The following is a 27992-nucleotide window of genomic DNA, read 5'->3' as shown; positions in this document are numbered from 1 at the left end:
CAAATATTACTTGATAAGTTAATACTGTTTTGTAGATTGATGTATTGAGTAGTTGCAGTTGAGGCTCGGTCGATATGGGGAATATCTTTGAGCCTTTTACTATATACTTTCGTAGTATTGAAGCTTTCTTCTATTCACTAGCAGTGCTTTTAGCTACTTCTTCAAAGAACAAATCCCTCGCCTTTTTCAAAACCGTAAGCAACCGACGGCGATTTAAAAGCTCGGGGGAGCGATGAAGGAGTTTCTCTACTCCAAGAGTAAGAAACTGCCAGTCAATCTCAATTTGATTGCTCATTAAGTCATCAACTTCAAATACTAGATCTTTAGGAAATCGTCTAGACCAGTAGGTATCGGATAGAACCCATCCAAACGCTCGGAGTATTTTGGGTATGTTCTTATAATCCAATAGGTCCATAATCATCCACTGGATTTCACAAGGAAAAATATTCGAGATAGCCGTATTCTTTATATCGAAGAATATTGGATGTAATTCCATAGCCTTGTAAGCAACCTTCTCTCTGGTTGGTCGCTGAACACTTTCCTCAACCACCGCGCGGAGAGGGAGGATTTTAACCGGGTCATAAAAGACTATAGATTTATTCCTCTGCCATAAAATATCTTCTCGTAGAAAATCATAACGGGGAGATCCATCGGGATTACCTTTCCATCCACACCATCTTTCCTGAAATATATTTAGCAGAATTTTGAGATTCTTCTCCGCTTCACATCCAAAGAGTCTCTCAATCAGTTCCCAGCAACGAGCGTGGATCATATGTGCACGAGGATATCCAACCGCATTAACAGTTGGTTTGATGCCCACAAACTTGCATCCTCGGCCTCCTAGGCGAGGATATCCTAGGACTGCTAAATTTCTGTCTTTGGGGACTATGATTCGTATACAGTACGTATTCTGCGCAATGCCTGATAGCTGGTAGACGTCATGGCGATTTTCATCCAATGTGACTATAACTGTTGTTTTTCTGGTCAGTTTTCAATCAATCCCCACCTAAGATGTTGAAGTATCTAAACGATGTTTGTAGCTTGACTTGGGGACATTTGAACTTACTTGCACGAATAAAGGTTCCCCATACCTCTTTATTTGTGAAAACAATCTTGTTAAAATCCTCAATACTGCATCTGGTTCTCCATGCGAGTGTTTGAGGTACGCTCCTTCCACTGGCCAGAATGTGATCTCGACTTCCGTATATCACTGCCCCGCAAACCCAGCAGCGGAAAGGGTTATCATCCTCCATTGTGTAGGTTTATTTTTGATAGCCAAGTTAGGGCTTCCCTTCACGTCGGGCGGAGGATGAAGAAAAAGAAGAAGATTCCTATCTAGTGAGTTAAAAGAACTCAATCGGTAATGCTAGTCGTCATGCGCCATCATCGACTTATGTAGCCTTTATATATTTCGGGCTAGAATTAGCTGAAATATCTGGACACGGGTACTGTCGGAACCATAATTACAAGAAATTGCCAACTGAAAGGAGTATGTTCTTCGGTGTATCGCGGTATTTGTACCTTGACAGGTATTTATTTAAGTACGGGTAGCTTGGCTTTGGGATATTCTTCGCAGCAAGTTGTTGATTCAGCGGCAGTAGACCAAATAGTTAAATTGTTAGAGCTAACATTGCTTAATGCCTCATGTCAAATTGGCCAGTCACACCTATTGAGTACAGACTTTCCAGTGCTTTTACTAGCAAAATATTTATGTAAACAATACCGTTCTACAACGTGCAAAAACTGGTAACGTATCGAAATATATTACGTTGTGGTTTTCTATTACGTATCAAAACATATAAACATTACCTAATAGGCCAACGTATTATTGATATAACGGTAATAATACCACTTTTTGGCTGTATGACCGTTACCCGGCCGCCTAACATTGCCGCGACGTCGGCGAACAGTATCCGCGTTCCTCCAAAACCCGCTATGGAATATTCAACCACCGTATAAACTATACATTCTCGTTTTGATTTATTATTCAACACTACACACACTCTCAGAAAGAAAGAAGAAAAATGTCTTTCCAGACACCCGCCTCTGTCCCTCCCAAAAGAAACCTCCTGGTTCCACACAAACGCAGCCTGTTGCCCGTCAACTCACTACACAAACAGACCACGCTCAACCCGAGTGCCACACCAGCTGAGATCCAGTTCCGACGTCCTGTTTTTTCGTCTGTGGGCGAAGACGCAGAGAAGAAAAGACAAGAAGACGATGCTCAGGAACAGGATCAGACTGGTATTAGTCAACGAACAGGGGGGGAAGAGGTTGTTCGTATAGAATTCGACTCGTCGCAGGCGCCGCAGCCATTTCTTGAGCCAGATGTTTTGGAGCGGATTCGGGAGAGGCAGAGGCAGAGGGAGAAGGAGGCTCTACAGAATACAGCTTCGAGGGGTACCACTGATGCTCCAGGGGCTGGGTTGGATACAGAGAGGGAGATTCGCAGGAGGGCGGTGCAGACAGAGTATGGTCGTATGGCGGTTAGAGGGAGGATGGCTGTGGGTGGAAGAGGGCGGCGGGCGTACTAATTATTATTATTTATTAAAGTAATTTATCGATCAGTTTAATGCTGTTATGAATCGATGTGTTAATTATATTCCAATTGTATTTGTATCAAGTGATGTATGAACATATATATAAGATCAGTACGGTTCAATAACAATTAACGACCGTCAACATCACCCAAAATAATATACACATCAACTCCGTTTTATTCAATCCTATTCCAAATCTAGCTAGATATTATATCCAAGACCCGATCTAGAGTCCGATCTGGCCGATCGATCGAGCGAGCAGTCGCGGCAGCGCGGATCGGACGCATACATACCCAATGACATCACCCATTTTATTATTACTACCCTTGACACCGTCTACTTTCTTTTTCCCCCTTGAATTTTCTTTTTGTTTTAAATAATTTTCTTCTGTTTTTTTTCACTGTTTAAAGGAATGATAATTCAATTACGACATTTGTACCGATTACAACTGCCATTGACTCGATTCCCACTGATTGTCGCATACTCCACAAAAACAGCCTCAAAAATGCCTCCCAGGAAGCGCAAGTCGCCAGACTCGTCACACACCGAAGCCTCATCGTCGGCCAAACGAACCAACACGTCAACCTCTAACGGACAGCTGCAGCAACAAAATAGCCAGGAAAACGACATCAACGCTCCTCACCATGGTGCACAACAAGCCGAGGACTTTGGCATCGTTCTACGCGAGTTCTACCCACCGGAGATGAGCAACGCTCGCTGCGAAGCATACAACAACGGCACACTGCCACGCCCGATCGAGGTGCTCAACAGGGCCTACGAAGAAACGGAAAATGCGAGGAAAGCAATCAGCCCCCAAAATGCAGTCGTGCATTGGTTCAAGACTGATCTACGACTAAAAGATAACCGGTCGTTGAAGGTGGCGTATGAGACGGCCAAGCAGAATGATATACCCCTGATATGTTTGTATATCTTGTCGCCACAGGATTTGACGGCTCACTTGCGCAGCCCCGCGCGGGTTGATTTTGTGTTGCGGAATCTGGAAGGGTTGAAGAAGGGGCTTGCAGAGTTGGATATTCCGTTGTACATGGAAACACAGGAGGTGCGGCGCAATGTACCGGGAAGGGTTGTTGAGTTGTGTGAGCAATGGGGGGCTAGCAATCTGTTTGCCAATATCGAGTATGAAGTGGACGAACTGAGACGGGAGGCCAAGCTGGTCAAGCTATGCTGCGACAAGGGTATTTCCTTTGAGGCTGTTCACGATACCTGCGTTGTCACGCCTGGAGCTCTGGAAAGCCAACAGGGCAGACAGTATGCAGTCTACACCCCGTGGTATCGGTCCTGGATGACATATCTCCACGGACATCCAAAGAACCTAGATGTGGTAGACGCACCTGGCCAAAACGCCGGAAAAGCCCGCACGCATTTCAAAGACCTTTTTGATAGCGAGATCCCAGATGCGCCAGAGAACAAGCGTCTCGGTGAGGAAGAGAAGCAGCGATTCAGCAAACTGTATCCCGCAGGTGAAGACGAGGCGATGAGCCGGCTGGACAGTTTTCTCGAAACGAAAGCTACCGACTATGGAAAGATGCGTAGCATGGTGTCTGGCCAGCACACGTCGATCCTCAGTCCTTATTTTGCGGCTGGGGTACTGAGTGCCAGGGTCGCTGTGGCCAAGGCCAAGGACGCCAATGGGGGGTATCTAGATGGGAAAAATGCTGGGCTGGCATCGTGGATCAGCGAGGTGGCCTGGCGCGATTTCTACCGGCATGTGCTGGTACACTGGCCATTTATCTGGTAAGACACACCCTCTCTTGTCCGTATGTATTTATATTTGTATGTATATACTAAATGGCCAAGCATGAACAAATGCTTCAAACCTGAATACACCAACGTCGAATGGGAATACGACACGGACCTGTTCAACCTCTGGACCCAAGGCAAAACCGGCTTCCCAATTGTCGACGCCGCCATGCGCCAAATCAAACACGATGCCTGGATACACAACCGCAACCGCATGATCGTTTCGTCGTTTTTGTCCAAGGACCTAATGCTCGACTGGCGCCGCGGCGAACGGTACTTTATGGAGCAGCTGATTGACGGCGACTTTGCGTCGAATCATGGCGGATGGGGGTTTGGGTCGAGTACCGGGGTAGATCCGCAGCCTTATTTCCGTGTGTTTAATCCGCTGCTGCAGAGTGAAAAGTTTGACCCAGACGGAGAGTTTATTCGGCAGTGGGTGCCGGAATTGAGAGAGATCAAGGATCGTAAAGCGATTCATGATCCGTATGGCCGGGGAGCGGGCGCTGTGGCACAAAAGGCTGGCTATCCGAAGCCCATTGTCAACCATGCTGAGAGTCGGGATCGGGCATTGAAGCGGTATAAAGAGGGGATAGCCAGGGACAAGCCGTGAGGATATTTATAAATTGACAAAAACGTTTTTTTAACCTTTTGTTATGAACAAACTTATCATGACTGATGTCAAGTATCTAACAAACAACAGTAAAAAAAAAGCATCAATTGATCTGTAAGGAAATTACTGATCAATGGCGGTCCTTGATGTAATTTAGGAAAGCTTGCACCTGTTCGCAATCTCTATCAATCCAGAATCTCTTTCCACGCTCTGCATGTCGAATAGTTTTCTTGCAACTCTTTATGGGAATTGGAATATCCTGCAGATTGTTGGTCTGGCGGTCGAATTCCACAAATTCAACTTTTCTTCCCACAGCTACTATTCCGTACATTCGATGACCGTGGCTTTTTGTTTTCACCGAGCGGAAATACTTCCCCAGCTCTTCTCTGCCAGTTCTCCAAACAGACTCCTGCCCCTCCGCGTTCCTTCGCTTACACTGGGTAATCAGAAAATGACATTGGCGTGTAGGCTGATTGGCTTGTACTTTGTATTGAAATGCATGTAGATCTGAATACCCGTGTTTGTTTTTCTCTTCTGGCCGTATGATGTAGTCTTCGGCTGGCGGAAGCTGCCAGCCCAGGATGGCATTCCAGATGCCACTAGTCGTTCCTTCTGTATCCTCAGTTTTCATCCCATCAATGGCAAGTCGGATCCCTGATACGTTGTAGTACTATTGTTGGTTAGTGAGAAACTTCAAACAAATCTAATAAAGGTCCATACAGTGCCATTTGCATCCTGCTGGATTCCGCGAACTGGTTGCATTTTTGGTATGTAGGACTTAATTTTCCTAGACTGTGATGAGATGGTTCAGGATAAAAGCATTAGAAGATTCTAAAGGTGCACAGCTGTTTCTTATATACTCGTACATAAATTGGGTCTGTTTATTTCTGTTATAACATTAGATGTGGTGAAGTATTGTTCTTTATTGTTACAATTCATCTTATTACCCTATTTATCACAATGAATGCTGCTTATTGTCGGTGTAATATGTATACAATATTGTAGTGGCTTTTGAAAACAATTAAAAGATACGGTATAATTTTGATTCTAGTTACATGTAATAGACCTGCTATATATCCTTGGAAAAGTCTTAGAAGATATTGTCTATTATGGTGTGAATATGACGGAAGACAATTGAAAACATGATCTATTGTTAGTCTGTTCCATCTTATTCAGCATAATATACTCTGGTGACTATTGTTGCCTGTGTTTTTCCCACCCATGACTACCTTGCCATTAGGGGAATGGTGCAAGAGGAAATCTTGTACCAGATGGATTTCCTTTTCTTTCATTTTAGTACACTTTTTAAATGGCTGGCAACTTTAGGGTTATCGCCAGGGAAAATGTTCATGAAACTTTGATAATAATAAAAAGGCAGAGGCTCTACGTGATACTAAACCTTTAGGCAATGTATTGAACTGCATGTGGTTTCACATCCTCCAATTCCTGTACCTTTTTCACTACATTATTGGATGCATACGCAACAATATATCAAACGCCAAAATAAAAGAGATAACCAATGCTATTGGGAAACGAAAAGCAGGGGATAGTTTAGCTTTTACTGGAGGAAGGAGATTTACCCCGACCCGAGAATGAAATGTTTCCTCTATCGAAGGCTTGAGAAAGCAGTATCATTTCGGCGAGACATGTTCAGAGTTGTAGTTAATCCGTTGAAAGCCGTCGTGCGGGCACAAACTTTTTTTTTCTCAGATAAAATATACGAGGCAATATTATAAGTTCATCAGTTTATCAATTAATAATAATTAATAGAGCTTCAATCATCAATTCGCAATATTTCCTAATCCGGAAACGGCTAGGATTTCCGGAACGGGTAATATTTTCCAAGCTATCTCGAAGTAGTAAGCAGTAAGGACGGAGTACCCCATAACTACAACACGGCCAATAAATAAGAGCTTCTCACATTGCCATAGACCGAGAAGAAAAATGGCCACGCAAAATGGTACAGTAATTATTACAAGTGCTACAAGCCTACAAGTACCAGTCAGGGGCTGCAAGGACGCAAGGCTGCTTCTTCGGCCTGTGCCGATTCTAGGGTGGCATCGGCTAAGTGGGCGATCACGGTCTAAACCATGGGGGCAATGACATCATGGGCCTTTCGTTTGGTTCTTTTTTTTCTTTCAGTTTACTTGATTTAAATGCTGGCAAGTCGTGTAGAGCGTCACAATGGCTTTTTCCACGGGGTATATAGTTCTGTATGGTGATATACGGATACAGCCACATCGATTGATAACACACGTCCTAAGATCGACGATCTATACAAGCATACAAGAATACAAGCATTATGACCGAGGTGGCGTACAGACTCTCAGAGTACAGACAGCCCGAGGCAAGCCGGCCGCTGGTTACACGGCGGAACGCTAGGCCGAGGCGGGTGGCTTGGCATTAGCTCCCTGGCCCCACTCCGCCGGCCGGTATCCGTAAAATTACATAATGATTGTGTGTCGTGCTTCTCCTTCTTGGAATGGAAGTTCACTCAGAAACTCCATTCGAAGTCAGGGTCACGCGACATGATCGATGCCCTACAGACGTGCATATGTCATTGTACGTGGTGCTCACTCGTGCCCCTCACGTCTTGCCAGCTGGGCTGCTGAGCCGCATGACTGGCATGACTCGTGAGTTTTGAGCCCTTGAAGGTGGCACTTGTAGGTTGTGGGGCCAAACCTTGTGTCAAACCTGTTGGTTTTGTGCCTTTTTTTCTTTCTCTGTTCAGTGTTCAGAATACGGAGCACGGAGTATAGTGCCATTATCAATTCAATTGGATGTGTACAGAGTAGCTGCCCTTGCCATTGAAGGTGGTCTACCGGGCTGGGACAGAAATCCGGTTCGCAGCCAGACATGAAATACGTCTATGCTGTATGAGTATGTATTTGCAGGTATTTTTTCCCGGCGCGGAACTACCGGTATTACTGGCACTAGCCGAATCCAGCCCACCTCATTTTTTGCGCATCGCGACGCAATTATTATTAGTCTTATTAATGCCAGGGAAAAGACACGACGGTAAGCACATGTAACACAGTAACTCCAGCTTTGAAAGGTTTCATTTTCTTGCTGATGATTTGACAATATTACGGCCATTGATCATTCGACAATTCGTCTGGAAGGAATCGCTCTAGCTGTCGATCGCATGGTTCGTGCGATCGTAGTACAGAGTAGAGTAGTACGTAGTACGAGCACGGCATGCCCTATACGAGAGATCCTTTCAAAATCGCTCAGTGAGATTATAATAAAATTTCCATAATAATATTGTAATAAGCTAAACTACATACTCCGTAATAATGTCAATAGAATACGGAACTCTTGCTCCTCGGCAAAGCAGACATGTATGCAATCGTGATGATCATCCAATGCAAAAAACCACGCTAGCCCCTCCCGGCACGTTATTTTCTGGTATTGACGCTGTACGAAAAAAACAACGAAGAGCAACGACAGCGCTGAAAGGTGGCGATGGGCATTTTCTTTTACCTAATTCAGGGCTCAGCTTCGACTGACCCACGGTCGCTTGCATGCTGCACCCCAACTCGGTCAATTGCTCATTTTTGCTCCACCGACAAGAAGGCCATGGATTGGCCTATTGCTGTTGGAAATTGGCCTCGGCGGAGGGGCCCCGATCATTTCCGCCCGCGATTCTGGAAAAAGGATTACAATACGTAGTGAAAGAAAAAAAAAAAAGGAAAAAAAAGGAGTCTCTGATAGGGTGGTGTGTATACTGCAGTATGCAACTATCGTCTGGTATATATACGCCCGCGCTCCTTCCTCAACCCACCACCACAACTTCCCCATCTTCTCCGTCCTCTTCGACCTCAACTCCGCCAACTCTCTCACTCTCTCTCCCAGGTTCTCCGTGTTGGCAGGGTCTCCTCCGACATTGCGGACTCTGTGCATATCATCAATATCGACAATTCGTCGGACTTTCTGTTATTAGCTATACCGGTATAGAGCAACACATCCACAGGACACACAAACACCCAAACACAAAGACAAAGACAAAGATAGCTGCGTATGCTTCCGGACTCGACTGCTTGCCATTGCGACTTGACCTGTATACCATCGATCGCGTCGAACCTACGATTTTGAAATAGCCCAAGCGACCTGTGAGCGACTTGTGTGTCTGCGCCATTTTGTTCACCATGCCTTTCTGGACCAACCCCTTCACGCAGAACGACCGCGCCGAGTTTCTCGGCGTCGTGGTCCCCCTGTCCCAAGCGACTCGCAACGTGCCCACCACCGTCGATGCCCCTGCCGAAAAGGATGCCATCCAAAGCCAAGACAGCAGCAGTCCCAACGAGCCCAAGGACGAGAACCATGACAAACTCGACCGCGTTGGATCCGAAGAGGTTGGCGCTGCGTCCAACCCCGAGTTCAGCCACCTAACCATCGAGTCCCTTCGCGCTGAGGTCGAGACTGGGCTTGCCTCGTCCGGCAACGACAGTACCTATGACCGTATGTCTCATCTTTTATGTCTCCCGTAGCTATTCCAGTGTGCCCACCCGCAAGCAACATGCCCTCTGCGTCCAACCGCCCTATGCCGTGCGCCTGTCGTAGTTTTTGATGGCGCTCTTTGTCTCTGTTTTGCAAGAAGCAGGTCTAATTTTGTGTTCTAGGGAAAGCCACGGTGATTAACTTGGCCATCCAAGATATTGGAATGGGCCGTTATCAATGGCAGCTCTTCATTCTCTGTGGCTTTGGCTGGTTCGCCGACAAGTACGTCTGTCCTTGGTGACAATGTTGAAAAATGAAAAAAAACTGACTTTGCTGCGCTCTAGTCTTTGGCTGCAGGTACTGTGCCACATGGAAAGCCTTGTTCAATTGCGCTTCTCTAACTTTGTCTCCTAGGGTATCGCCTTGACCTTGAACCAGGTCTCCCAGGAATTCGGTGTTTCTTCGAACCACGTGCGTTTCACCACTGCATCTCTGTTCATCGGTCTGTGTCTGGGTGCCTCCATGTGGGGAATTGCCTCGGACGTCGTGGGACGACGACTTGCATTCAACTGCACCCTGCTTATCTGCGGTGTATTTGGCGTCTGTGTCGGTGCGGCTCCAACCTGGATCGGTCTCTGCGGTTTGTCTGCTAGTTTGGGCCTGGGTGTGGGAGGCAATCTCCCCGTGGACGGCGCTCTCTTCCTGGAGTTCCTCCCTACCGCTTCTACCAACATGCTCACTCTGTTGAGTATCTGGTGGCCGCTGGGCCAATTGGTTAGCAGGTACGTTTGCATCTATAATGTGTTGACAGGTGCGAGAAGAAAAGAAACATATTAATATCTGATAGTTTGATCGCCTGGGGCTTTATCCCCAACTACAGCTGTACCCCTGGCTTGCCTGCCTGCTCTGCTGTGGGCGCTGGCGAGGACTGCTGCCGCAAAGAGGACAACATGGGCTGGCGCTACCTGTGCTACACGATGGGCGCGCTGACCATGCTCATGTGGGCCTGCCGATTCTTCTTGTTCCATCTGTACGAATCGCCCAAGTTTCTGCTCTCTCGCGGTCGCCAGGAGGAAGCCGTGCAAACTGTCCATGCTATTGCATTCAAGAACAAGGCACACACCTGGCTCACCGTTGACATCCTCAACGAGATCGGTGGTCACCCAGACGTCGTCGGAAAGCCGACTCTCACCACCGTTGAAATCATCAAGCGCACCCTCTCGAAATTCTCTGGCGAACGCATCGGACCTCTTTTCGCTAATAAAAGGCTTGGTATTACCACCGCACTTTTGTGGTTCTGCTGGGCTACTATTGGAATGGGTTACCCCCTGTTTAACGCTTTCCTGCCGCAGTACTTGGCCCATTCCGGCTCCGGGGGGGAGACTCCAGTCAACATCACATACCGCAACTACGCCATCACCTCGATTGTCGGCGTACCCGGGTCGCTCCTGGGCTGTTACACGGTCAACGTGAAATTCATTGGTCGAAAGGGAACCATGGCCATTTCCACGCTGATCACCGGCATCATCCTGTTCTGCTTCACCGTTACCAAAGACTCCAATTCCCAACTGACCTGCACCTGCCTCGAAGCTTTCTTCCAGAACATCATGTACGGTGTGCTGTACGCCTACACCCCAGAAGTCTTCCCTGCGCCTAACCGTGGAACTGGTACCGGCGTCTCCAGTTTCTTCAACCGTCTGTGCGGTGTCATGGCCCCCATTGTCGCCATCTACGCCTCGACATCAAACGCCAATGCCCCGATTTATGCCTCTGGTGGTCTTATGTTGGCTGCCTTTGTCGCCATGGTTTTGCTTCCCATTGAGACTCGCGGAAAGCAAACCCTCTAAAAAAGAATATTTTGTTTAAAATCTAGAGATAATTCCTCGTTTTTTTTTTTTTTTTTTTTCTAGTCGAGGTTGAAGTCTTGTCGACTTGATGATATACCCTTTCTTTTTCTTCTCTTTCTTGTTTTTCTCTCTTTTTTTTGGATGTAGATCATCCGAGAGAAAATAAAGAATAAACCGGGTTTTATTCTATCATACATCCTGTCTAAACTACTGGCCAGGACTGCTTTTATTAGCCGGTTTTGTTTCTTTTTTTGTTCTTTTTTTTTTCTTTCAAAAAATAGTAATGAAAAGATGGAAAAGTGAACAGATAAAACAAAAACTGACAATAATTTCTGTACTACATGTAAATGTTGTATGTATGTATACATATATAACATCAGGTTGTCATAAGAATCAATAACGCTCAGCCAATAGATGTGACAGCGGACGCTAGTTATATAAGCAAAGGTTATTGGATATTATTGTCAGAATCTCTGATTATACCTAAAAAGAAAACGCCTACATTTATACCTCCGCATGGAAAAATTCATCAAATAAAAGCCTGTATCGTATGGAAGGATTGTGAGGCTGGTGCATCTCATAGGCTTGTTTACAGGGTGTTGGCCCATATAATCAGCCAGTGGCTGATTATTCTAGTTGTACTTTTTATGGTTCTCGGCCGCCATATCAACCCGAATCCCATGTGATTCGGCCCGGATCCAGAGGACGCTTAAGTTTTGACCTGTTGCCATTTCTCAATGAAACTGCCAGCATCTGAGACCAAAAAATCTTATGCTTCGGCCCGAAATTCCAGTTCCAGAAAGGCCCGAATCCAAGCGACACGTTCTATGCAAAGAAGGATACAATGCAGACCGCTAGTAATCAAGAAAGCAGCCGGAGAGATACTCGCGTTATATCGCGCTTATCGATTACCGCGTGTTTGCGGTGTCGCAATCAGAAGGTAACTGCATCTCCAATTACCTAAATGAAGTCGTTTACTGAAAGCGAGCCCTCTGTAGTTGAAGTGTGGCCGTGAACATCCTATATGCGCACGGTGCGATCGACTCGAGGCGACTTGTGTCTACCCCAATCCTCCAGATCGCCGGGGCCCACGAAGCAAGCGCAGGCAGAAGCTGCTGTACAAGGCAGCTGAACGCAGTCGTGACGATACCCACTCTGGGAATACTACCATTCAGCATCCTTGCAATGGGCCGATATCACAAGAGGCATCACCAATTGGTGGACCAACGTCAAGCTCACATCCCGTCTCTCAAGCTCTTTTCTTGACCCCACTTGGTCCCAGTCATTCCTTTGAAGAAAATGCAGCCTCTCCAAGTCATGCTGGGATAGGCGACGCATCCACTAGCCTAGCCGCAGGAACTCCTGTGCTATCTGATGTAGGCTCCAAGTCAAGAAGCCGGCGGCTTCTAAATGATTTCTCCTGCATTGACTAATCGTTCATAGTCCTATCCCACTCAGCTGCGTAGAATGAGATCGATCGCAACAGAGTCAACAATCGAAACAAAGCAACCACCGTTGCCACCGACTGCCCTTGGTCTTTCATTACTAGAAATATACTTTGCGCGCATATACAATGCGTCACTTTTATTTCACAAACCTCTTCTTTTTCAGGAGTATCTCGAGGGCAAAATACATCGGGCTCTTCTCAAAGCATTGTTTGCTTTAGCAACCTTGTATATCTCCATCTACGCCATAGGTGAATTTTCCTTAACTACTCAAGCTGACGGATTTTTTTTAGGTTTCTCCATCCAAGAGATGATGGAGAAGAATACTCCCAAGATGAAAATACGGAGCTTAAAGTTCTGAGTGTGTATCACCCTTGTGGACTCCCATGGGCAAAAGCTGCCTTGAGAGAAGCCATGCCGTTGGCTTTGGAATCCCCGTCTCTTATGATAGCTCAAGCGTTAGAGTGCATTCAGCTCTATTGGTTTGGCATCGGCCAGCCTCACTCGGGAAATCTATGCCTCGGTAAGCTGTTCTCCATGTGAAAAGCGATCTCTCAATACCAAGGGATTTTGTTGGGAACCCAAAATGACGAATCTATAGCTCTTGCCTATCGATCATGTCAAATGCTTGGATTTGACAGGAAGTTTGCGAATGAGAATGATGGTTCGGTTGAATCTGAACTCAAACGACGATGCTTCTGGGCATGCTGGACATCTACATGCATTGTTATGGAGCCGGAACCATACATCGAGTCAGCTTGGAAGGAAGTAGCCATGCTGCCACTTCCATGCTCAATTTCTTCTACGTTATCAGGCTGTGAAGTATCCTTTAATCAGATGATGAATGGAGATTGGCACTCTATTTCCGTACGATCCTCCACAAGAGATTCTCACCCTTCCACCACCGCGGGTTTGTTGATCAAAATGATTGGTGTTTGGTAAGAGGGTCTTTCCACAGTATGACTATGGAAATTAACTAATGACTTTATTTACACAGGGCAAAAGTCCAGCTCCTGTGCAAGGACCACTCCTCATCTGCAATTTCTAAGAACCTCAACTCGGCGCAGCATTTATCCGGTTTGGCAGCATCACTATTTGATGATGCTTCTGCTGTGAGGGCCTCTGTTCGTCAAGACGATAAAACGCCCGAAGTCCAGATTCTATTACTTTTTCATGATGCTGTTTATCATCAATGCCAAATTGTCTTACACTCCATGATTGTTCCTCTATTCTCAGGCATCCCTACTGACCCGAACATTGATCCCGAGACACAAAGAAAAGCAGCAGAGACTGTCACTTACCATGCAGACTTATTTGAGAGCCTATTGGCTCCTTACCTTTATGACCGAAAGGATGTTTCACGACTGCCTCCTCTTGTTGGCTATGGCGCTTTTGTAGTGGGTATAGTGATCCTGTCTACACACATTTCTCGCCGTAACCAATCGGTGAGTGAACCACCGGTGAACACCGGTAAAACGGACTGCAGACTGGTTGCTGTAGAAGCAATACTACGCTTGATAGACACTCTTAGAGTATATTGGAGAGCTTTGCAGCATCCTGTGAGTGTTTTTACCTTCCCTGATGCCTCCGGGTATCGTCTGTTGCCTGTTTAACACTATATAAATGCAGTGGGAAACTTTACACTCTGCCTTACAGGCCGGCCTTTCAGCGCCTAGAAACCCATCCAGGCCAGTTGAGTCACGAGATAGTATGCAGACCATGAGCTTCATTATTATATGCTGATGTAGTTTTGGAAGCTAAAGCATTCTCAGTTCAACCATCGCTGTATTCTAACAACCACCGCCCGTCCACGACCTTGGAAGGATCTAATCAACCCGTGGACTTTGAAAGTGGGCATCCACAACCTTCCGCCACGAACAGGAACGCGAGCGAATATATTGAAGAAACGCAAGCCTCAGCTACGAGTCGGGATAATGGCGGTTCTGGATTAGATAGTTTAGTTGATATGACGGCAAATGACTCGTCCATGAGCCAAATGGATTTGTTACCAGACCCTGAATGGTACAGTTTGTCTTTTGCAGAAGCTGGGGTTGAGCAGTTTTCTGGACTTGAACCATCTATCCTCTTTCAACAGGGTTGGAGGGCGTTTAGTTAGTTTAACATTGGTCCAAGCCATCATCATGACTGCAGACCCCTAGGTCATCTTTCATTCGCCATGCTCCTTTCAATTGCAATATTAGCTATGAAAAATTCCTTCTCATATTGATTAAATAATAGACATTTAAATGCTAGTTGAGCTTTAGCTTAGCATGTTGGACAGGCACTTTATCTAAGGTTCGGAGGTATTCATAGGATTCGGCTCGGCCGAATCGGGCCGTTATTTCGCATAGCCGATGTATAGTTACTGCGTCTGACGCATTGTTCGCCTCAGTCTCTCGACTTTACACCGTAGACTTTTTTTTAGTAATAAGAAACCTCTCTAAAACTCCTTAGGCACCGGGGGGTTAGTAGGCTTGCTCTTCAAAATCAAGCTCATCTCAATCAGCGAAACAGTAATCAATATCTAGCATGTCGGCCCAACATCGCAATATCCTAACCGTCGATTCGGAAAGCTTCTCTTACATCTTTGAGGAAAATGTTTCAGTGCCCTTAGGCAACGGAGGGGTGATTCGCTGCAATGTATACAAGCCCAAGGCAGCTTCAGCGGGGACCAAGTTCCCCGTACTTGTGACTTATGGACCGTACGGCAAAGACGTTCCCTACAAAGAGTAAGTGACAAAAGGCTTTCCAACAATTATATGGCGATGTTAATTCCGTTCAAAAAAAACCCCCAGTTTCAACCCAAAAAGCTTTTCTGAGCTGCAGTGCACCCTACGCATCAGACAGTGACAAAAGTTAATGTATAGTATTCGGACCGATTCCATTCCAGCTCCGAATTTATTGCCACCAAGTTCAGTGGTGGGAGATATCATAATCTCAGCATTTGCCAGTCTGCGTCTGTGATCATACCCAGAACTTTATTTAAGACTGTCGTACGTTCAGGAACTGCACCTTTGTAAATTTTCATCTTTCCGAAAAAAACTATCTCATCCCTCCAATGGTTATTGACCACTATTTCCAGTCGAACGAGTGCTTCAGCTATGAAGCGCTTCGCGCGGCGGGTTACAGCAATTATGGTGGTGCAGATCTCGCTGAAGTGATAGCCATCTGCTCCAAAATCCGACCTGGCAACGAAGATGACTGGGTGCGCGAATGGCAAAAGGCTGCGGAACGAGCAGTCTCTCACGCAGTCAAGTCAAAATCCGTGAAAAACTACGAGAGCGCCTATCAGGGATACCTTCGTGCATCGAATTACTTCCGCACTGCTGAGTTTTTCCGACGAGAGAATGTGGAAGAAGACAGCATAGCGCAATTTCTTTATAAAAGCTCGGAGAAATCGTTTTTTGAGGCCATGGGAGTGTCTTCGTTTACTTATGAATCTATCACCATTCCCTATGAAGGGACAACGCTTCCGGGATATTTCGTCAGCCTTGACAGCACGATGAAGCCACGTCGTACGATTGTTTTTAATGGTGGTTATGACTCGACTATGAGCGAAGGGTGGTTTGCGATTGGAGCGGCAGCTCTAGCAAGGGGTTATAATTTCCTCGCCTTCGATGGCCCGGGACAAGGGGCGGCTGTCCGGAGACAGAGTCTGTATTTCCGACACGATTGGGAACATGTGCTTACCCCTGTTATCGACTATGCTTTGACTCGGACGGACATCAATGCCAATGCTATAGCCATCTTTGGGTGGAGCATGGGTGGATATTTAGTGGCACGAGCAGCTACGCAGGAACATCGAGCCCGAGCCATTATCCTGGACGATGGGGTCTATGATTTTGGATCCGCGTTCCGAGCCCAACAGCCTGCCTTTGTTCAAAAACTGGTTGAGCTCGAATATGACTCAACTTGTGACTGGATCTTTGGCTGGGTACAATCCTTTTCGACAGGCATTCGCTGGGGTCTGCGGAATGGAAAATGGACGTTTGGGGTGCATTCCGTCTCGGAATTCATGCGTGCAGTTAAAAACTACACCTTGGAGGGGTTGAGTCAAAACATCGTGACGCCCTGTTTGGTACTTGATGCGGAGAATGACCATTTCCTGAACGGCCAGCCAGAGGTTCTTTGCAAAAATTTGCAGTGTGAGCACGAATTCATCAGCCTGAGAGCAGACGAGGGCGGCGACACACATTGTCATCAAGGTGCTTTCTATCGGTTGCATCAAGTCATCTTCGATTACCTAGAACCGCGCCTTGTGTCGGACGAGGAATCATGACAGTTTGCAGGCTGTCCTTTCTTTAAATAGGACTAGCCGTATTGTATATGGTCTTTGAATATCTATATAGATAAAAAACCATCTTTTATTGTGTAAAGTTGTTAATTCTTATGTTTTAGTAGTAGCCCTGAAGAGTAACTGATTGGGTAGAGGTTCAGATGGAGAGTGGTGGGGTGAGGTATAGAGCGGCAAGCTGCATGCGTTAACCTGGAAAGTATCGACCTCTGATCTTCCCATATGTAGCTATCATGTTGTTATTGATAGTGGCTATTCAAACCAGACGTATATATAGAAATCTATCCATAAAAGCAAACCAAACCAAGGGAAAAAAAAAAAAAAAAAAACATCCAATACATCGTATTTCTTTGGAAAAAAAGTAGAAAACTCATGACAAGAGCGAGAAAGAGAAAAGGAAGAAAAAAAGTTGCTAAGCAACGAGCAAATGACATTTGAGATAATGCATCACCGCTCATGAAAATCATGACATAAAACATAAAAAACATCAATTCATGCAATCCTAGAAATCACCCAACGCCAGAATGTCATAAAAAAAATACCCCGAACACAGCTAGTGAGCCGCCCAGAAAGATCAAGCAATGTCTTTCTCTCTTATACATCTGCATAAAAGTATTTCATAATCCGAAATTAAACCGTACTATAAAAGAACCACATAAATGCTGCTGCTTTCCAAAAACAAACAAACAAAAACGACAGAGATCACGACTAGGCAACTTCGCCAGGCTGCCTTCGTCGCTCTAGTAAAGTTGCGTTGGCTAGGTTGAGCTCAAATGGCTGTCTGGCGTGGCGCGCAGCATTCTGCTTGGCAGCAGCTGCCACCGCAGCGCTATGCTGGCCGTATCCCTGTTGCTGTTGTTGCTGGCGTGGTGCGCGGTTGACAACGGAATGGCGGGCTTGGGCGGCACTGCTTGGTTGCGTACCGAGATTGGTCGAGCGCATTTTGTACTCCATGGCTGCCACGTCGCTGGCCTGCTGCGAGGAGCGCGGGATCTTTGCTGGCGGGTTTTCGGATTCGGCTTCGGCTTCGTCGTCGGCGGCCGGCTCTTCAAAGTCGTAGTCTTCGTTGAGCGGGTTGAGCTGCGCGCCACGGTATCCCTGGCGGAAATTCTTCCGTCTTTTGCCTTCCTCTTCCTGGCGATGCACGGCGTATCCAACATCGAACACTTCTCGGAGGTTGACGGCACCCGGCGACCTAAAGTCCATAAGACGGCGCTCCGATACGGTTGAAGGAAGCGGTAGTTGGTCTCCTAGGATTTCGGCTTCTTTCTGTCGGGAAACAAGCGGCGTGGCTAGAGGCGGCGCGTCGGCTGCTGCATGCGTTTGTTCGTTGGTTTGTTTAATCCATGGGTGGTCTAAGAATTGGCGAATAGTGTACCGCTTGTCTGGGTCAACGGTGAGAAGATGGGACACGAGGTCCTGGGCTGACTTTGAAATGTCATCCCACCACGGCGACAAGAATGTGTATTGACCTCGTGCGACTTTTTCGGTAAGAACCTGAATGCTCTCGTCGTAGAATGGTGGGAAGCCGCAAAGCAGTGTGTAGAGCACACAGCCCAACGCCCACATGTCAACGCTCTTGGAATACCTCTCATCCTTGACGATCTCGGGAGCGGTATAGCCAACAGTGCCACATGGAGTCATGGTTTGGCTGTCCCAAATGACCTTGGAAAGGCCAAAGTCGGCAATCTTGATTTTCCCGATGCCACCCGCGCCAACTCCTGGGATAAACTCGCCTTCGTCTTCCTTGTCTTCATCGCCGGGAGGACCTGGCGTAGGATGTTTGCTTGGAACGAAATCAATGGGGTAGAAGAGTAGGTTCTCGGGTTTGATATCACTGGGTGAGTTATTAGCATTAGGTGTTTCCGCCTGACACTAATACGCGCCGACTTACCGGTGGACAACACCAGAGGTTTCGTGAAGGTATTCGATAGCATGAGCCACTTGGGTAATGACATGACGGCTCAGGTCTTCGCTAAAGTATGTCAAGCGGACAATTTGGTGGAACAGCTCACCACCGGGGCAGAGCTCGAGAACGATGTAGTAGAATTGAGGGGATTCTGAAAAGTCGATGAGTCGGACTACGTTGGGATGATCCAGTTGGCGCATAATCTGGACTTCTTTCAATATATTGGCTCGCTATACAAGTCTCCGGTTAGTCGCGATTGCAAATGACGTCACGTCTAAAGGTGAAAAAAAGGACCGAAGAAAGGAAAATTAAATCCAGAAGATTTATCGCGCACCTCCACAGCCTTGTTCTTCTTTCGGAATGGCGGAAGAACGTGAGAGTCGCCCTATAGAGCAGACGAAAAATGTTGGCGATTATAACGAGAGACTTGAGAAATACACGAATAAAAGAGAACAAAAATCAAAAGAGAAGACGGGGCGAGGCAGGGTAAGAATATATGTTTTTTTCCAAGTTCTTACCTGGTTGCTGTTCATTTCAAATTTCCGGACGACCTTGATGGCGACCTCGCCGGCCTGACCGGTGCTATCTCTGGCGCGGTAGACGTTGCTGAAGGCGCCATCGCCCATTTTCTCGATTAGAATCCACCGCTCTAAGCCGGGATACCTGGGCATTTTCGTTTTACTATTCCTTTCCTCGGCGACCAATTTCTCGATGTCGGCGCGCGAGACTTTGCTGTTGTGCGACGACTCGGGGGCTTTGTGGCTGGATTGCTGAGTACTCCCATGTTTGTGGTCGATGGCATCTAGATTGTTCGTGTAATGGCCCTGAGGCTGGCGTTGTTGCTGGGCGTGAACAGGGGTGACATCAGTGGTCGGTTCGGCATGAGGGGTGACCAGGCGCGCCTGTTTGCCGTGGCGGATGAAATTTTTCAGGTTCTGTATCGTGCTCATTGTGATAAAATGCTTTTTTTTTTATTTCTCTTGCGGGATAAAAGGTGGCAAGGGGGGGGAGGGGAGAGAGAGGATGCTAGAACTAGCGTAGAAGAATTGGCATGGGAGTTGGGTTAAATGAGGATGCGGGGGGGGCGGCGGACAGCGAAAAATTTGTGGATGTGCGCCGGGAAGAAGAGGAAAGGGAAGTGAGTATAGAGTCCAACGGCCGAAAACAAAAACAAGAAAGACCAGGATTGATTTTTCTTCTGTTGTCTTTTTCCTTTGCTTGTGCCTTCTCACACGACGGAGGTATGACGACGAATGGGGGTTGAGGGAAGCTGGTCGAGGGCTGGTCGAGGGGATAAGCGCGATGACGGAAGGGGGCTGAGACGCGAATAGCGACTAGCAGGGACCAGATGACGGTAGAGAAAAAGGCTAGAGGAAGCCTGCGAGACTGGCAGAAGCCGTTGGCCAACTGGAAATTGAAAAACGGCGACACAGCAGTGGTTGGATGGTGGGTGATGGTGGTGGTGGTGATGATGATGATGATGGAGCACGGGCGAGGGGCAAATTGGCTTGGCCCGAGACGACAGGCAGTAGTGTAGTTGTTGGTGCTAAGAGCCAGGCTAACAGCAGTAGTAATTAAATAGCCAATACGAAGGAAATATTAATCTCGGCTGGCTAGTAATGTAATAATAATGGAGTCAGTTCAGTGTGCAGCGTCGCAAAAAGACAAGTTGGTGAATGAGATAGAGTTGTGGGGCACATGACATCAGGGCCCGCGTCATGGCTCGGATTACCACCATGCCATATTAATAATGGATGAGACTACATGATAAATTATTGAATACATATATAATTACTGATACTCGCCAATTATCGCTGATTGTCACTGAATCACTGCGCATGTGACCCAGCAGTTCGCTTGCTGCCGTGCTCTTGAATCTCATTGCCAGAGGTGCTTCTCTGGAGTGCCAGAGAGCCCACGCTGAATAATGCAATGCGCCCACACATGACGTCTTGTCGCGATATCTTAGGCACAGCGCCAATCAGACCGGGCAGACCGGCTGTTTGTGACGCTGCCGGTGACATCAAGATCCCTGTGTGCCCCTGGGACCGGCCAGAGTTACATCATACCCTAAACCTTAGTCTGCGTGTATATATGTATATGGACAAAGGTCTCCCAGTTGCGATTGACGTCAGCCGTCCTCGGCGCTATCACTTGACCCCTTTCAGGACAACTGCTCAATGGATGCGGAGTATAGGTAGTATACTCTCGTCGGATCAAAAGGTTGTTAAAAATCCATGGTTCTTTGAACATTGCCTGCCTTGTCCCCACCCACTAGCACTGATATGGAATTTGAATAGACTGTTTGGTGTCTAGGTTTCTTTCTATCCGAGATCAAGGCGAGAATATCCCGAATCGCACCGCTTGAGATTGATCATGGATCGTGCCGTTGGCGGTCGATAGAATAACAAACAAGAGAAAAAAAAGTAAGGGTCATTAAATGAGCTATAGACCCGAAAAGGCGCGTCGCATCTAAATAGGGCCAACTGTGCAATCGAATGATAGGATCTGCTCCAATGACCGATCGTAATGTGTTTTAACTTTTCTGCCTGTAAGGGGTCGAGGATGTGATTTGAGGACAGCTCGGGGATTGTAATTTGTCTGGACTCCGTAAGACAGAGAGAAAACCGACCAACTAGTACCTAGTAAGGTGTGTTAGCATAATCTCATTGGCAACGCACATCAAACAAGGCCCCAGAAGAGCATTCCACTGATTCCAGCGCAGCGGGACGGCGCGACCAGCAAATAGGCCGCCGGAGCCAGTCTGCAGGGCCTAAAGGCTAATGGCATGGCAGATGCTAATATTAAATGAGAGCGCAGTGCATGAGCCACGGCGAAGAATGAGAATCCTGTTGGCTCAGGGCGTGAGACGAAGCCTGCAGGTGCAGAACGCTGATTCGGGCGGGCGACGTTGCACCCTCCTCCTTCCCGTCGGAACAATCTGGCCCCTCTTGCCCAGTCAGACACTTCTTCTTCTTCTTCTTCTTCTTCTCCTCCTCCTCTCTCCTGCAGCCCCTGAGACTCACTCTTTCACGACCGCTACACTGAGTGACGGGGTGATTGGGTGACTGAGGCGCTCGTCGTGTTCGTCGTGTTCGTCGTGTTTTTGTCGTGCTCGCATCTTATCGCGATCGCCTCTTCGTCTGCCTCTTCGCATCTTTCGCACCCACGTCCCATCTCTCTTTTGGGCCTTTGTCGATTTTAACGATTTCACGCTTTTCACGCTTATACACTTTTTACGATTTTCCACGATTGCACAATTTCCAGCAGCATCTTGCCGCTTTTTGTCGCCGTGCCACCCGACTCAATCAGCCTGGGACATTGCCAAGAGAAGAGGAAGAGAGCCTTGAAAAACATCATATTCTGTCCACTCGAATCTACGCATCGCACAGACTCTGCATTCTTCGCCTTTCCTCTGTCAAGGATGGGGATTCAACAACACCAACTGGCGTAACCCATTGTTCTTACCGGACGCCTAATCGACCTCCCAGTCAGATGACCATATGAGACAGACCTGCCATACCAAGCATACCGATATCGCGATGCCCGACCTCGAACTCGTCAGCGCTCCCTCTCCGGGTCGCCCGCTTTTCAAGGCTCACAAGTCCCTTCCGCGACGCCGCGAGATTGAGTCCAACTTGAAATCCATTGACATATTTTCGGCCCCCATCGGAAATGACCATATAGTCGCAGTTGCGCCGTCCTTGCCGCTTACGCCTCCCAATCCAACCCAGGACGATCAAAGCGAAACAACTCCACGCCAACAGGACCAACTTTCATCTCCGCACAGCCAGAACACAGCTACTCCAACAATCGCAAAGTCTCATCAGTTTAGTCCGCCCACGCCAGACATAACCCCGCCACGCATGAGAGAAACTACCCCAAATAATCGCCGCCCGCCTTTATTCTTGGATTCATCAATCTCCTCTCGTGCCGAGTCTTTCCAGACCGCTAGAGAATCCCCCTCTGATGAAGACATTGCAGAAAGCCAGAACCCATCCACTCCATCGCTTGCTCAACGCCCTCATCGCAAGCCATGCTTAAAGCCATCTCCGTTGGCAAACGACGTTGGAAGTAGTGCGACTACACCCGAGGGGAAGCCAGCGTCTGATGACTTTGAAATCGTGAAGCCGAAAAAGATTCCTAATGGCAACATGGACACTGTCCAACAACAAACAACCGCGTCCACTTCATCATTGCCGCGCAAACGCAAGCCCAGGGGAGCCAAGAAAAATAACCGCGCTCGTGCTACAAAAGAAAACGGCGACCATGCCCCAGCCTCGGGTGAAAGTCACGAGAGTCTCCTTCCTAAATCACACCCGTCCTCGGAGACCCTAGCCTTGGAGAAATTTGGGGCAGAAATCGGATGGAACTTGACTGGCCAGGAGCAAAAATTGGTGGACCGGGTGGACTCGTGGAGAAACTCTGCCGGCTCATTCAACTCAACCATTGAAGCCCAAGTGATCGAACTAACGCCCCAAAAGAGGAGAACATTAAGACATACTGGAAAGAGAACCTCTCTGCGGTCAGTGAGCTCGCCCAATCCACCGCCCGCTCGAACATCTGTTGAACTCGGCGCGGACTCGTCGCATCGCCTAATTCATAAACCCGCTCGCATTTCAGACCTCAAGCGGCACAGCGCGGCGTCGGATAAGTCAGTTTCGAATAGCGTCACTTCGAGCAACCCTCCCAAAACGGAGGTGATACCGGTGGTTGTCATTCCGCAACGACGCTCTTCTTTAAAGTCCTCTGCCCCTCCTAGTCGGAATCACTCGTTGACTCGATCCCAAACATCTAGTCGTCGCAACACTAGTGTCTCTCGTAGCAGGGCCAGCGATCCGGTGCCACGACCAAGGAAGCGCACCATGTCAGATTCCCTGCCTGCGGCTTCGACACACAGAAGAGCAGACAGTCGGGGGCGTGGCGTGGACCGTCCGCCAATTCCTCCACGGAGTTCATCTCTATCAGCCCCAACAAGCAGGACTAATTCTCGTACAGCGTCTTTGACCTCCGAAAGTTTGCGCCAGCACACTGAAGCCATGAACTTTGCGGTGAAATTGCCAGAGAAAGACTCTGCCCTACCATCTCCAAGAATTGTACTGCCTGATGAGCCAAAGGACACCAAAAACCCGGAGCCTGCACCGCCTCCCCACCACGCTGATGATGCCGAACGACTTCGTGCGCCTTCTCTACATTTCACCCAGTCATCTGTTGTGTCATCTTCTCCTGGGCCTATTGAAATCAGAGAGGCGACTATGGTGTCTTTCTTCCCACACAATAATGAATCGCTATTATTAATCAACCCCAATATACAGCCAGAGTCTCGCGCTGTTACAGCTTTGCGTGGCTGGGCATTGAATCAACCTGCCAGTGTCCGTACTCCAGAACAGTCCACAGCCGCAGTGAATACTGACTCGCCGCTTCGAAATCCACGCACGCCGCCCAAACCACCAGCTCCTGCGGCCATCTTGCCTACACCAATGGATGAGGTTGATCAACAAATAGGCTACCCTAGCGGTGATCAGCAAAGAAACAATCGTTTCAGCCGTGGGATTGGGTCTGTGAGACGTGCACTGAGCGCGCGACGTCACTCGGACACGCCAAGCACGCCCCTATTCCGGTCACTCTCAATCAGATCAGCGAGAAGCAGAAGAGCAGCGAAAACGGCCGACAATGAACCACATCCGTTCTGGCAACCGCGCGGATTCTGGGATGATTTTGACGACTCTGGGAATGAAAACTTGGCTGCGGCGTATCCAGCTAGACAGATCCAAAACCCGCCAGACGAAGATACTTTTGTGAGCAACAGCTTGGGTCTACCACAGAAGCGAGTGATCTTCAGTGGGCCAGTGGCACTAGCTCGACGCATATCAAACTCTAGACGAACACGCCGTCGCCGTCTCCCGCTCAGCCAACAACGTAACCAGAGTAACAACAGCAAGTTTGATTTGGCCATGGGAATCGCCAGAACCGGCTCTCCGTACCAACAACATGCCGTCCGACTCCGCTCACGACTTAGAATGTTCATGCCGTTGACGGTATACCGCGATTTCCAACAGCGAGTGAGGCACACCCGACAACTGCGAGCAAAAGCAAGGCTCGAGGCACGACGAGAAAAACTCAAGAAGAGCATTGGTCCCAAGTCACTGGCTAACCCATACTCGATTGGCGCGTTCAGCAACGGTACTCCGTTCGACGAGACCAGTGGCCCCCGACTATGACCTACGAATTGACGATTTATGAGAGAAAACAAAATTATTGCATGCACGAGAACAAGATATCACGAGTTTTGAAACAAGACTACCACGAATAACGAGATGATTTATGAAACAATGGATGACTTGAGTTTGTATTATTTTTACTGCTTTGAGTTTTGGCTTCCGTTTTGCTTTTTGCTTTTGGTTTAGTTGTTTTTTGCGGTTTACTTTTGATTACATGTGCTTTTGGTCAGCTGTATACTAGTAGGACGCTCAGTTTAATTTTTCAAGAACGCTTTTCGATATGATACTTATTTCTGTTCGATGGCTGCTCTTTGAATTTGTAGAATGTGTTACTTTTCGAGATTTTTAAACCAAAGCCTAAATATTTTAATATAGTGGGTGGGTCTAGCACGCCAGGTGGCCATCAATTGATACTATAGACCCCCACCGCGTCCAGACCTCGTCGCCTCCTCTTCTCCTCCAATCCATTACATAAGTTCCCCGATCACGTATATAATAAAATACTACTTCGTGTCATGGATCGACTGGCTGCCTGACCCGGTGGCTGCCGCCTTCCGCTCCAGATTTTTTTTCCCTTAGTCTTGGTTAGGGCTAACTGCGGGGAAAGGTCTTTTTTTTTTCCTCGGAGAGTTCCGCTACTTGGTTCGCCTCTCTCTTTCTCTCATCCAACTGCGTGATGTAGGTAGGCTCATGTTTGTATTGTGCTGGCAGATTCTTTGTGGATTTGTTTCAACTCATTAAAAGACAAACAATATACACCTCTTCCGGTCAATGACACCGGACCACGGCCAAGCGGCACCATATGAGAGCCGGAATCATGAAGCGGATGGACGTCAAGCTGTAGACGTTACGCCTAACGATCAGGCAGGCCAGGAAGATCCGGCTTATGCACACACTGATGAGCCAACCTTGCAAGCCCATCCAGCTCCGGATGATAGACCGACAGAGGGTCTTACCTTGCATTCAATCATATCCCAGCGAGACGACGGTGCCTCTTTGTCAAATGTCATTACGCGAGTCTCAACCGACCGTTACGGCAACACCTATCCCGAAGGCGGCCTGCAGGCATGGCTAGTTGTTCTAGGCAGCTGGATGGGCTTGTTTGGGTCTCTGGGGCTGGTGAACACCATTGGCACATTCCAGACCTACGTCTCGACGCACCAACTGGCTGGTTATAGTGACGGCACCGTTGGCTGGATTTTTGGAGTCTATGCCTGCCTGACTTTCTTCTGTGGTGTCCAGATCGGTCCTGTTTTCGATGCCAAGGGCCCTCGGTTTCTTGTTGTCGGCGGTTCGATTCTTATTATCGTTTCCATGGTCTGCCTGCCCTTTTGCACGCAATACTGGCATTTCATGCTTGTTCTCGGTATTGTCATCGGTATAGGCACGTCTATGATCTTTACACCTGCGATTGCAGCAGTTGGTCACTATTTTTACCAGCGACGAGGCGAGGCCACTGGTATTGCAGCGACTGGTGGTTCGTTTGGAGGCGTCGCCTTCCCTCTAATCCTTGAGGCTCTGTTCCCCAGAATCGGCTTTGCATGGGCGACTCGGGTTATTGTGCTACTCTGCCTCTTGACCCTGGGCTGTGCTTGCATCCTCATTCGCTCCAGGCTTCCGTCCAAGCCAGCATCAAGACAAAACATCTTGCCTGATGTCAGGATCTTTAGAGATCCGATTTTTGCTTTGACTACCGCCGGTGTTTTTCTCATTGAATGGGGTCTCTTTGTGCCGATTACCTACATATCCTCTTATGCATTGGTTCAGGGCTTTCCAACCTCGTTTTCGTATCAGATCCTTGCCATTCTCAACGTCGGCTCTATCTTTGGAAGATGGCTGCCAGGGTACTTTGCCGATTTCCTCGGCCGGTTCAATACCATGATCTTGACTATCCTGGGCTGCCTTTTGAGCTGTGCTTGCTTCTGGCTCCCCGCTGAGAACAGCAAGGCCATGTTGATCGTCTACGCTTTGACTTTTGGATTCTTCAGTGGTAGCAATATCAGTCTGACTCCAGTGTGCGTGGGTCAGCTATGTAAGACGGAAAACTACGGCCGATACTACGCCACGGCATACACTGTAGTAAGTTTTGGGTAAGTTGTTCTAGTCCTGTCTTTATTAAACTCTTTTTTTAAAAAAATAAAACTTCCTTGCTGACGACTTCCGTAGGACACTGACCGGGATCCCAATCGCCGGAGAAATATTATCGAGATGTGGCGGCCAGTATTGGGGGTTGATTACCTTTGTGGTGGCCTGTTACTTTGGCGGTCTCCTGGCTTTTACTGTTGCGAAGCTGGTCAAAGTCGGCTGGAATCGCCCGTGGGTTGTTTTTTGAGGGACATTTTTTCTTTTCATTGTCTGCTGTGTATGCTCGTTTTATCTCCTGGCCGGAACTCACTAAAAAAAATGTCAACTACGTGGCGGAAAAGCCGATATGGATTTATGAGATCATTTGTACTCGGTGAGGCAAGTATTGCGTTTTGTTTCTCTGGAAACTTCGCCACGCTGACCTAGCTACCATCAAACTTTCGGGCTATACTTACGGGAGAGAGAGGAATGATGCTTATCTAGATGAATGAGTGAGGCATCTTAGTGCTCCGATACAACGAGTATGAATAATTTTAGCATATTGAGCTCGTTAAAGCAATTCAACAGACCTTTTTTTTATTTCAGGAATACTTCTTCCTTGTCACGTTTCAATATAGGGGTATTCGAAGAATGACTTACATCTGCGTCACAGTGATCTATACTCCTACGATCCACGGAATGCATATCCGCAAGCTTTTCCAGCAGGAAAAGACCAAGTCCCATTGCCGGCAATCCCGATTGGGCTCTTTCAGCGAGAAACAAGATTCATGGTCTGTCTGATAAACAGGAGGCGTTGCTTGTTTTTCTCTTTTTTTTCTCGTTCATCAAAATTTGCCAACT

General features: G+C 47.6%; 9 protein-coding genes across 9 annotated transcripts; 6 read left to right on the top strand and 3 right to left on the bottom strand.

Annotated features, from left to right (window-relative positions):
• Positions 1-130: 130 nt before the first annotated feature.
• Positions 131-1253, bottom strand: TRUGW13939_10057 (uncharacterized protein; the record flags this gene model as incomplete). Its single annotated transcript, XM_035493170.1, has 2 exons — positions 131-969; positions 1067-1253. 2 exons carry the CDS (start codon positions 1251-1253, stop codon positions 131-133), a joined length of 1026 nt encoding a protein of 341 aa, XP_035349063.1.
• Positions 1254-2024: 771 nt separating this feature from the next.
• On the top strand, positions 2025-4911 carry TRUGW13939_10056 (uncharacterized protein; the record flags this gene model as incomplete). The annotated part of the gene is made up of 3 exons (XM_035493169.1): positions 2025-2508; positions 2951-4295; positions 4359-4911. The coding sequence occupies 3 exons, from the start codon at positions 2025-2027 to the stop codon at positions 4909-4911; spliced, it is 2382 nt and encodes a 793-aa protein (XP_035349062.1).
• A 130-nt stretch (positions 4912-5041) lies between these two features.
• On the bottom strand, positions 5042-5673 carry TRUGW13939_10055 (uncharacterized protein; the record flags this gene model as incomplete). The annotated part of the gene is made up of 2 exons (XM_035493168.1): positions 5042-5581; positions 5632-5673. 2 exons carry the CDS (start codon positions 5671-5673, stop codon positions 5042-5044), a joined length of 582 nt encoding a protein of 193 aa, XP_035349061.1.
• Positions 5674-9059: 3386 nt separating this feature from the next.
• Positions 9060-11198, top strand: TRUGW13939_10054 (uncharacterized protein; the record flags this gene model as incomplete). The annotated part of the gene is made up of 5 exons (XM_035493167.1): positions 9060-9372; positions 9534-9633; positions 9696-9708; positions 9766-10133; positions 10199-11198. 5 exons carry the CDS (start codon positions 9060-9062, stop codon positions 11196-11198), a joined length of 1794 nt encoding a protein of 597 aa, XP_035349060.1.
• An 844-nt stretch (positions 11199-12042) lies between these two features.
• Positions 12043-14759, top strand: TRUGW13939_10053 (uncharacterized protein; the record flags this gene model as incomplete). The annotated part of the gene is made up of 8 exons (XM_035493166.1): positions 12043-12138; positions 12197-12574; positions 12642-12871; positions 12937-13166; positions 13245-13581; positions 13641-14202; positions 14273-14351; positions 14416-14759. The coding sequence occupies 8 exons, from the start codon at positions 12043-12045 to the stop codon at positions 14757-14759; spliced, it is 2256 nt and encodes a 751-aa protein (XP_035349059.1).
• A 942-nt stretch (positions 14760-15701) lies between these two features.
• On the top strand, positions 15702-16922 carry TRUGW13939_10052 (uncharacterized protein; the record flags this gene model as incomplete). The annotated part of the gene is made up of 1 exon (XM_035493165.1): positions 15702-16922. One exon carries the CDS (start codon positions 15702-15704, stop codon positions 16920-16922), a length of 1221 nt encoding a protein of 406 aa, XP_035349058.1.
• Positions 16923-17645: 723 nt separating this feature from the next.
• TRUGW13939_10051 (uncharacterized protein) lies at positions 17646-19796 on the bottom strand (the record flags this gene model as incomplete). Its single annotated transcript, XM_035493164.1, has 3 exons — positions 17646-18774; positions 18832-19076; positions 19365-19796. 3 exons carry the CDS (start codon positions 19794-19796, stop codon positions 17646-17648), a joined length of 1806 nt encoding a protein of 601 aa, XP_035349057.1.
• Positions 19797-22388: 2592 nt separating this feature from the next.
• Positions 22389-25067, top strand: TRUGW13939_10050 (uncharacterized protein; the record flags this gene model as incomplete). The annotated part of the gene is made up of 1 exon (XM_035493163.1): positions 22389-25067. The coding sequence occupies one exon, from the start codon at positions 22389-22391 to the stop codon at positions 25065-25067; it is 2679 nt and encodes an 892-aa protein (XP_035349056.1).
• Positions 25068-25838: 771 nt separating this feature from the next.
• On the top strand, positions 25839-27399 carry TRUGW13939_10049 (uncharacterized protein; the record flags this gene model as incomplete). The annotated part of the gene is made up of 2 exons (XM_035493162.1): positions 25839-27157; positions 27234-27399. 2 exons carry the CDS (start codon positions 25839-25841, stop codon positions 27397-27399), a joined length of 1485 nt encoding a protein of 494 aa, XP_035349055.1.
• Between the last annotated feature and the right edge of the window lie 593 nt (positions 27400-27992).

Source organism: Talaromyces rugulosus, chromosome V (genome assembly GCF_013368755.1).
Source record: "Talaromyces rugulosus chromosome V, complete sequence".
Classification (NCBI taxonomy): domain Eukaryota; kingdom Fungi; phylum Ascomycota; class Eurotiomycetes; order Eurotiales; family Trichocomaceae; genus Talaromyces; species Talaromyces rugulosus.
The sequence above is the reverse complement of the archived record's forward strand: the minus strand, read 5'-3'. Positions and strand labels throughout refer to the sequence as shown.